This window comes from Cariama cristata, unplaced genomic scaffold (genome assembly GCF_000690535.1).
Source record: "Cariama cristata isolate BGI_N322 unplaced genomic scaffold, ASM69053v1 scaffold40218, whole genome shotgun sequence".
NCBI lineage: Eukaryota > Metazoa > Chordata > Aves > Cariamiformes > Cariamidae > Cariama > Cariama cristata.
Window position 1 is genome coordinate 8,835 of NW_009633591.1, and position 10,869 is coordinate 19,703.

Genomic DNA, 10,869 nt, shown 5'->3' on the forward strand with positions numbered 1-10,869 from the left:
ACCTCCAAAACCGCCGCCACCACCTCCTCCTCCTCTACCCCCTCCACCCCCCCAGTTGCCCCTTCCACCACTGCCCCCACCTCCCCAGCCACCTCTTCCACCACCTTCTTGTCTTTTTTGCCAAGGAGGCATTTCAGGAGGAGGTGGTTCAATCTCTGTTGGTCTGCCTCCACGGTCAGGTACTCTCCCCATCAGAACCTATAGGGAAATATAGGCCATTTTTAGTTTAAAAAAAAAATAGTAATAATAACTTGAAGGGACACAGGATTCTTCTCCTGTGGACAAAGACATACTGTCTGCTCTTTACAGGAAATATGGTCCCCTCGGTGTTGAGCTTGACAGCAGAATCCCCACTTCCTGTTCTTGTAACTTGCCACAACACAACATAACTCTGAAAGTGATCCAATTTTGCGCCTGTAGAACTGAAATAATCGCAGCTAGCTAGCTCAAAAATTCTTTTGTGAAATCTTTATGAAGAGAACTACACACATGTGAAGTATTAGTATTACAATAAGCAATATACATAATTCATATATAACATACATGAATATATAAATATATATTCATATAGAAAAGACTGCTTATGATGCAGCTCTTCTACTTAAATTTCAAAGTTCAAGTTCAAACCTAATCAGCTGGCAAAAAACAAATTGGCAAACTGATGTGCAACTCTAAAAGGAAAGTAAGTTTGCCTTAGATTAGAAACTACTGATACTTGGTAGAGAGCGGAATGGACAAAAAACATAACATGCTGCAGTAAAACTTTCAAGAAAAGAAAAAAGCGATCTTGACTTTGGTGGATATTACTTAGTGTACTAAAAGGGAGACTATACTGGACAAAGTTACACATGCATTAAGTTGAAGAAGAGGTATTCAAGTAGGTCTTTTTGTTCTTGTTTTCCTATTTCCTAAACTCTTGGTGTGATGAATGTTAACATTCTCTGGTCAGTCCCAGGCACTCCAATTAAAGTCCTCTCAAGGAAAAAAAAAAAAAATTTTCTCTGAGATCCTACAATAATTAAGAAATTTCAGAATCTCTGGGATCAAAACATACTAAAGGGTATCTAAATGAGGCACAAAACTTCATCTATAAATAAAGGATTAATAAAAACAGGCTTAGTCACCATTTGAATGGTGAAACTAATGTCATTACTCGCAAGCTTCAGCTTTTATCATACTCAAGAAAGTGGTACAATGTTGTTTTACTACTGTAGCCAAACCAAATAATTTCACTTTGCAGCAAAATGACACTTCTGCAGAAACTTTTGTGATATTTTAATATACTGATAAACTAAAGACGCTGTTTTACAAACTGAGCAAGACAATCCTGGCAACAGGTAGCCCAGGAATAGGAGCCAAATGAACTCAGGAGGTTATTTACACCCCCCAACCCCCGCCACTGTTCCTTCTCATCTAGACTGCCGTTTCATCCTGTTGCATAACTGACTATGTAGTAAGATAAAAAAGAAGTTGCTGCAATGTCTACTGGAATGCTGCAAACCCTCCTTTCTCAAAGCACCAAGTATCTTACAAAAAGAAATTAAAATATTAAGCAAAGACTATAATTCCAGAATTACTTTGGATAGGTCTGTAAAATCCCATGTCCTTTTATCACATCTCAGAAAGAAAAAATATACCTTGTTGATTGCACAGACTGTATTTTCCCGTGTTGATCCACTGCTTGTTCTTATGATCTTCGATAAATCTTCTCGAGCAGCAAGAAGGTGAGCTAATGTAATAGTTGACTTTGGAGATAATGCATAGCGCTTGGGCTGATAGATTCGTGCTATGTCATCTGTTTTTACCTAAATGATAAAATCAAACACAACTTACTTGCTAGGCATAGAACACACACATGCACTTACCATAAACCATGTATTAGTCTCAGTAAGTTTCAATTTGAACACAGGGTATAACGTCTGAAAATCTAGGCTATCTGATAAAGTATAGTGCCAGTTGTTACCAATTCTCTTCATGTTGATGGAGCTGTTGTACAAAAAATACTGCTGATTATGTTTAATTGATGCTGAAACTTAATACCATTACAAAAGAAACTCTCCTATCCACTGGCATCAAACAGATTCTTTGATGTTTTCCAACGTATCTAAAGACTAAAATTTAAGAGTCCAAACTTCTCTCTCAAAAGCTTTACACAGCCATATTTAACAGACCACTTCTAAATATGATGAAAACAGAGGGGCTTCAAAGTAAGGTCAAGTTGTGGAAAAAAAAATTAAAATGTATCAACACAGCAAAACACTTGTACAAGCCATGAAAAAGTGAGACTGAGAAGGGGAGAAAAGATTTTGTCCAAACACACTTTGATGTTTCATTTCTTGAACAAAAATGAAAAATAAATACACTCTCTGGAAACATCTAGAATGATCTTCAGAATAAAAAAAAAATTGATCTTGGATGGACCGGACAACAGGTGCTATTCCTTTACATGACACTTTTGCTAGGCAACTACTACACCATTTATGGATCTATTTCAGTCTGCAAACCTACCCCTCTTGGGAACTGAACTTTTAAAAAAAACAAAAAACAAACACACACAAAAAATGCCACACCATCAAAATCAGAGAAAGATATCAATACTTATTTAATAGTGGGGAAAAAAGGCAAGCTAACAAATAAATTAAAAAAGGACAACAATTTGCCTCTGCTTAAAAAAAATACTATCTAAATTATATCAATTCCAAAACATTTTCAATGCCCAAAACCTTCTTGGAGAAGTTATAAACAAATATTTCTACAAGAGAAATGTGGAAAAAAGATTAAAAGTCATATGCAATTTTGAATTAATATGTAGTCTAGTTATTTCTGTAACTGCATACTGTTTCACATCAACAGTCTTATAGGAAAATGAATCATCTTACTACTTCATCATCATTAAAAATCTCTTTAAACTATTGTTCTATTGTGAAAGGGCATTCATTGTTTTTCACGTCGTTTGAATGGAATACTATCAAGTGACTTAAAATTTTAGTCTGTTTAAGTTAGTCATGAGTTAGCATCAACTACATTTTAGAAGTATAATTTAAATTTGAAAATACATAGTTGTATTGGTACAGCTACAAGGAAGTTATAAACATAGGGACATCTCCTGGTTTCTGCGAGCTAAATGCTCTCCTTTTCCTTTCTTGCAGCATAAAAATATTCACAGCAGAAATTAAATAGTGATCCATTCCAAAGCAGCACAGCAAGCATCTAGACTCATGCCTTACAGTGATGCTTAGTGAGCTTCATGAAACCAATTCCTGTCTGCATGTGTCAATGACAAATTGTGACACCAGAAAGACCTGTAACATTTCACACTTCCAGTAAGCTTGCGAAGTTTTGAGACTCATCCATCTTAAGCTTTCTACACAAACCTTTGGAAGGAAACCTGATCTTGCAGCTCATGAGCAAAAACATCTGCCTCCAGCTTCCTACATGTGTATTCATCAAATTACAAACTTTTTGTATCTTATCTCCCTACTCTGTTGGATAGAAACAACATATATTCCTAGCTCAGAAACACCAGACTGGTTAAACGATGACTATTTTTTAATACACACAGTGCTAGGAATAGTACAAATGAAATTATCACAACTAAAATGATACCAGCAGAGAAAACCCACAGGAGTGGTTTGGAATTTTTAACCACCTGAAGGATTACAAGTAATTGTGTGCTTTTCTCATACAAGCTGTTATTCAAATAACCTGTGCAATTGACCATCTGTTTATTCAGAATATAAGATAGGTAGCAGTCACTGTAATCTCACTGACTTTTAGTGGTAGTCACTCTTTGGCACTCAACCTATGTTAAGGCCCAGTGCTTGTCTTCCTCTTGCATATGCATGAGAAACGCTGAGGTTCCCCCCTAGTTTACTTGGTTGGAGGAAGGTGGATATAGGAAAGAAAAAGGGGAGATGTGAACTTACTAAAGTGAGAAACTCCAACAGAGGATGCTAGAATTCATAACTGTGAAGCTATAAACAGTCACAAACGATGGACTTTGCCATCTGGTCAAATCCTTCCCCTTCCTCAATATCTAGGTCTTGGATGTTACAACCTCAGATGAGAAACTGGTTGGAAAGACAACAGTAACAGAAGTGTATTTACACGGTATGTATATTTGCTAGGAAGACCTGGGGAACTGTAGCAGACTCCCACCTACAGGAAGCAAAAAATATGTCAAGCTTACCTTTGCTTTATCAGACCAGCCAAAAGACTGTACTGTCACATCCAGCCTCTTCATTAACATACGTCGGCGACATTCGTACTCACTTCGAAGAGCATCATTGATTTTCTCCAATCTTTCCTGCAGTGTTACAATAAAAAATCCAAACATTCAAATCTATAAAGTTATAGAAGTCAATTTAAAGTTAATCCCATTCAACAACTAAGATGTCTATCCCCTGGTGACCACTATAAACTACACAAAAGGGGTGCATCTGTGTAGTGCCACAGTAGTATGTATATACAAAATATTTTTAAAGTTAGTAAGTGGACGAATCAACACAAAGTCTGTTTTATAACATTAATTCTGGAAGTATCTGATTAGCACTGTTAGTATTTAGCAACTGAACTTTAGTATTAATATTTAGCAATACAACAGTGACTGTAAAATGGACAAAGTTAGATGAAGCTGTACGTATTAATTTTGACCATCCTGTTAAATACAGAAAAGAAATGGAGAGACTTTTTTTTACCACTTGGTCAGAATTCAGAGGTTTTGTTAGCAGTGATTTCCCCACATGGTTATTTTGAACTTTTGAGAGAATGTCCTTTATCTGAAACAAAACACATACTTCTTCTCAGAACACAAATGATATTTACATTTATTTCAGCACAATTTGCTGCAATCACAATTTGTTACTCCTAAGATCATTGCACATTTGTTTTAGCAGACTTGTAAAACCACATACGCATCTTCAGGCTTATCATCCATTACAAAAAGAAGACTCCTGAATACTTTCACTACACTCCTCCTCCCAATTGTAACAGCACACCACTTCTCCTCCCAATTATAAACAGAACAGTATCCGTATGGCAAGTGCATATAGGCAGTAGGACTAGTTCAATTACTCATTTTACTTATTACTAAGCATTGTGACTACAACTAAGGAAATGTAGTAATTGGAAGTTAGGAGTTCTGCTGCCAAACACTAGACTTGGCTACAAAAATCTGGTGATGGGTGCTAGTAAGAAAGGCAGGAGACAAGATCGATATGTGGTCATTCTCTCTCACTAATTTTCTTCCAATCGTACAATTGGTTCCATTCAACATTATGTTTAAAGACTTCTGCATTCACTCCAAATCAGCCTTGCTTATACTTCTCCCAGTACCTTTTGCTCTCAATCATCAGTGATAAAGTCTGCTCTCTCTTTCTGCCTTCCAAATTCCACTGCATTCTCCTCTCTTATCCCAAGAAATCTCTACCTCCTCTTCTTGAAGGAACTTCCTTTGGCACAGCTCTTTTAAAACTGTTACGATGAATGCCCACAAGACTCGCACATAACTTTCCAGCCAACTGATTTTTCAGCTGGAATAGACTGCATGCGTATTATTGTTCCTGCAAGTTTTGCACACAGTCTGATGGGGAGAAGTACATCTTCATTTGCTTTTGTAAATAATTACAGGGAACCAAGTCAAACAAGACTAAAACTAGAGTTAATTTTCTTTCACATGTCACAAGGAAGTATTAAGGTAGTGCATGATCTACGGTAAAACCTGTAGCTGAGGACAGGCATTAGACACATTTGCAAGGATTATAAGACTTCTAGTAGGCACACAGGCATTTACATTAAATTTATCATAGAGGTACAGTTCAAAGCTCACTCCTCCAGTATTATCTTAGTTCATCTTGTCAGAGTTTTAAGCTCTACATATTATAGAAATATCATCTCCAGTGATCACTATGAAAAAAACCCTCTAGAAGACAGAAATAAAATTCTAGAGCACCTAGCTAATGGATTAAAGAAAGCTACTTGAAAAGGAATACTTGATAAATTCACTCTCATATTTCAGGGGTTTTGTATAATTACCTCCTTTTCCTTTTTTTGTGTATAATCTGAAGAATATAATCTGAAGAATATAATCTGAAGAACTGGAAAGATTCTGATCTCAAATTTTGTGTTGAAAATCAAGCTGTATATTTTGTTCTTTTTAGATCACTGGCAGGACTGTGGCAAATTAAAAACCACAATACTCCCCGAAAAAGTCTGAAGTAAAAAAATCCTGTGCAGTGAAAACAGTGTTTTGACTCCAGTAGAAAGACAATCTAGTAGTATCTGAAAAGTGGCCATCTAGTCGCTGTAATATTCCCTCCTATTATACTCCATCCATATCAAAAAGGCGGTTACAATAAGGGGTGCAGTTCAGTTCCATGTACCCTACTGATCCCTACACTCCTCTTTCTCTGCCAATTCTTGCTTCTTTGCAACCTTTATTTGCTTTACAAAAAGCCCTCCACGGCTGTCTGATTTGTCTGTCTTCTAAATGTAGCCAATTTGTTTTGATTTTATCGAAGCAAGTACATGATGCCTCTCATAATATACTTCAAAATTCAAATGTCCCTAAGCACAAACTATGCTTGAATTTAAACAAATGTCTGAAGAATCAAACACTAAAGTTAATAATAAAAAATATAGTAAGATCACCATGACAGCAAGAGATTAAGAAATCAGTGATTAGTATAGAAGAAGGAATAAACAGCAGATGAATTAAAAATTCTATGAGGCAAGAATTGTCTATCCATACACCATTAAGGTCAGAAATATAACCTCAAAGGTTCTCATGAGTCAAAAGGAAGAGAGTCTATCGAAATGAGACTAGCTGCTGGAAAGAAACAACAAAACCAAAACAAATGCTCAGTGTAATTTATAGCTATAATGTAAAGGAAGATCTGGAAACCAGTGATTCTGAATCCTATCTAGAGATTAGAATTATTGCAAGTTTGCAGCTGCAAGGGCAGCTAAGAGGTAAATACAACACTGGGCTCCACATACAAAACCCATACATTCTGCCATCACAAGTCAATCACAATTAAAAGACCTAACCCAGCACTGTGTACTGATTTCCATAAACTGAGAAATGAGGGGAAGTTTAAGAGAGAACAATTAAGGAAGAGAATCAGTGAAAATCAGAACTAGAAGAAACAAGAGCAGCTAAATGAAACAATCCTTTACTGTCTGGGAAACTGCCCCCAGATTTCTGCAACCTTTTCTTTCCAAGTTAAAGAGAACACCTATGTAATTTTATCCAGTGCCAGGTTTATTAATCAAGTAGCATTTAAGGAAGAATCTTTTCACTGATGAACTGGTCTACATTCATGGTTGTGACACGCTGTAAAGTCATACCCAGGTTACTGAATCTCCACTTTACTCCCTCACTCCCATCAGCAGGAGTCTGAGGGCATACCCTCCAACTATAATGGTGAAATAAGCTCAGCTGCCTTACAGTGGCAGAATACATTGTCCAGCCTTGACTGATGACAGGGCTATGAGCACAAGAGCTTTGACATACACCTGTCTGCCAGAGGACAAGAATACAACCGATGTGAGAATCTACGCTACAAACCACATTCCTAACCACGACAGTTGCCCTAAGAAGGATAAGCAAGACTTTAAGAAAACCCACCACTGCAACCCAGAAAGAAGTCTGTATGTGTAAGTGGGAACAATACCAAAAGCAGTGCCCAGATAAAAGAGCAGTGAAAACATACTCATAGAAATGTGAAACAAATTGTAACAGCCAAATCATTCTAAAGTTCTCATGCACTCAGCTGTAAAAAGCAAACCAATTAATTAAAAGCTAGATGGAGAAGAATATATTTTGACTATTCAACATACTGTGTAATCAATGAACTTGGTAACAGTAAATATTTATGAGATTGCTTTGGAAGTTCGCAGTCTCTAAAAATAGTTTAAAAACAAATCAGCTATTGGATTTGAGACAAAAATATTGACTTCAAAATCTGCTGTATAAAAATATACAGTTTTTCTATTGTTTCCAAATAAAGTATATCTTTATGTATTGAATGTGACATTTCTCACCTGTTTTGTAAGTCTATACTCCTTTAAAAAAAAAAACTTTAGCTCACAATTCACTACCATGTTCCATATATTTATTAATTATCTTTACCCTCTGCCAAAACAGAGCAGTAATTTGTATGTTTAACACCGTTTGCACTGATAAACATCATATATGCATGCACTTCCAGGGTTTCTAAGATTTTGAAAAAGCCTGACCTGGAGAGAGGTGTCATTTTATTAATTTAAGTTAAACTATCAACACTTTAAGGAAGGAACATTGTCTTAATTAGTCATAAGGTGTACTGCACAATTGCAGAAAGATCACCCAAAATCTTAAACACAAAGTATTTTTAACCCATCCTCTGCCTCTCTTCCATTTACCTGCAGATCATTTTGATTTCAATATTTATCTAACTTTAAAGACATTTTTGTTTGACCTTTATGTCTGGTGAATAGGACAACTCTTTTGTCTTGTTCTCTGCAACCATATTAATACTTAATGTATAGGCACAATTGTATCTGTACAATTATTAAACACTAACAGTTAAAACCAACACACTAGCTTAAATATGAATAAATTCTAGGAAGTATTCCCAAATATTTTTAAAGACATTCTTCTCATATTTCACTTCAATGTTATTTTAGCTTAGTTTTTATTTAATTTCGTCAGTAACCCTCTATAGTTTCTTTCCATTCTCTATTATTATTACGGGACTACTTTTCACATATTAGAAAACAAATAATGTGGGCAAAAAAATTTAGAAGTCCCTTGAATAAAATCTTATTAAGAAGTCTTTCAAATAAACAGTATTAGAATGTCACTTTGTAATTAGGTGTGACATTCACGCTACCTTGACTGGAAAAAAGCCAGATGTGAGTATGAGTTACAAAGCACAACACTGGCATAAACTTTTCTGAATCTTTGAACAATGTTCACTTAGAATTTATGGGGGTTTTGGTACTAAATTTCAGAATGCCTCCCAGAGTTACCCTTTGCAAATATACTTTACAAGGGAACAGCATCTTAAAAAAAAAAAACAGCTAAAAAATTACTATAAGTTTTTCAGTGCTGTAGAAAAAAATATATATATATTTAGTGGTAGGAGGCTGTAATACTGTCAATTCATCTCTCACATTTTCTTGTCTATGTTGACAACCACTACCTCAGTTTATTACAGGAGATGCAAACTTAAAAGGTACTTCCTATGACTGCATATTCAAAGTCTGAGCTACTATAAAACTTGTAATTTGAATGAAGAAAACAATCCTGATTTTACACGTCTTTTAAATAAACTGAAAAATTATTACAAACAATGAATGTTCTAACGGTCCATACCAAAATACAATGTGTGATCTGTCCCTTTAGTAGATTGCTGCTGCACAGTCAAACTATGCTCAGAACTATTGCACAGCTACTGACAATGCTGAAGATGCTAGACAAAGAGCAGACATGTTGAAATCCTGCAGATACATTTGCAAATTCAATAAAAATACTAGATTAGTATGCAAGTTCCTATTACAAGTGATATAATACTAAAAATCAACAGTGCAATTTTACACAGAACCTAATCAAATCAAAAGCAACCAAATATTTTGAAGAAATTGATCATTTCAAGTGAATTTTTCCAAGAATCTAAAAAAAAAAAGTAACAAATGGCACTCTGAAAAATATGTTTACAAAGCCAATGAATTCCAATTGATGGTATCACCATTCTAATGCAGCTACATCTACAAATGTAGGTGTCTAACTCTGTACCGTATCAAAATAACTCTGAATCTGTCCTATATTAAAGTACAGGATGAAGCACAAGGAAACATACAGTAGAAATCTACAAAAGTCTCCTGAGAGGTAGGAAGGGATGAAACATGCAGACAACAAATTACACTATTAATTTGGAGTCACAGAAGATGAACAAACTAGTTTTGTCACCTTTCTACACTCTGAAGTGAGTACAAGTGGTATATCCACTGTGGAATTGACAGACTTGAAAACCATTGCAAAATAGCCCAGGCAGCATTATTACAAAAAAAGAAGATTCTGCTTATCTTAGTACTTATGAAACTGTTACAGTTACATAAACTGGAGCAGTAACACCCTACACACCAATTCAAGCATGTGATCCTATCTCAAAGGAAATCTTGGACTTTGTAAAAGGTGGCAGATACCAGGAGTCTAATAATTCAAAGAAAATTTTCTAGACTCTCTATGTGTGCATAAAGGAACCGGCCCACCAGGTCTGGTCTTGCTGTCCTGCAATTGCAGAACTAGTGTCCTACCCCTTTAACATGGGATGAAACTAAATCTGTACCCCAGAAATGAAGCAAGGAAGTGAGCAAGGAAGGCCACTGCCCATGGCTGCAGCCTACACACATGGATGTAAACACAGCTAACACCCACAGATGGAGATCAACAGTACTAGGCAAGTTTCAATCAATCAGTTATTAGCTGGAACTCCGACATTTTAATCCTCAGAAAACAATGCTAGAATTGTTTCTTCATCCTTTCAAAAATATTTAAAGGAAAGACTGGATATAAAGATTTCATTAGAACTAAATAGATCAAGCACAGTTAACAGTGCAGGCATAGGCATTTTCACCATCACCTGGATACTGCTTTTTATAAATGCATCTATTAAAGGTTTTGTCTTGTCACATTAAAGACATACAGATGTAAGAAAACCATGTAAGTAACAGGTCCTTTCCTCAAAACCTCTGAATGTTCAACTGCCCACTGGTCGATGAGAAGGAGGAAGAAAAAAGCAGCATAATGATGTAAAATTACTAAGTTCAGACTCAGCAGCAGAGAGGGATTCACTCCATGTACCTCCCGTAACTCTTAAAGGGGGA

The 10,869-nt window shown here is 35.8% G+C and overlaps 1 protein-coding gene across 1 annotated transcript in view; it reads right to left on the reverse strand.

Moving 5' to 3' along the window:
* The window catches only part of FAM98B (family with sequence similarity 98, member B), a gene marked incomplete at its 5' end in the record, with an annotated part of 14,297 nt that overhangs the window by 706 nt on the left and 2,722 nt on the right, over positions 1-10,869 (reverse strand). The window contains 4 exons of the mRNA XM_009706812.1: positions 3-198; positions 1,638-1,805; positions 4,190-4,306; positions 4,698-4,778. Coding sequence (XP_009705114.1) covers positions 3-198; positions 1,638-1,805; positions 4,190-4,306; positions 4,698-4,778 — 562 coding nt within the window. The remainder of the gene's footprint in view (positions 1-2; positions 199-1,637; positions 1,806-4,189; positions 4,307-4,697; positions 4,779-10,869) is intronic.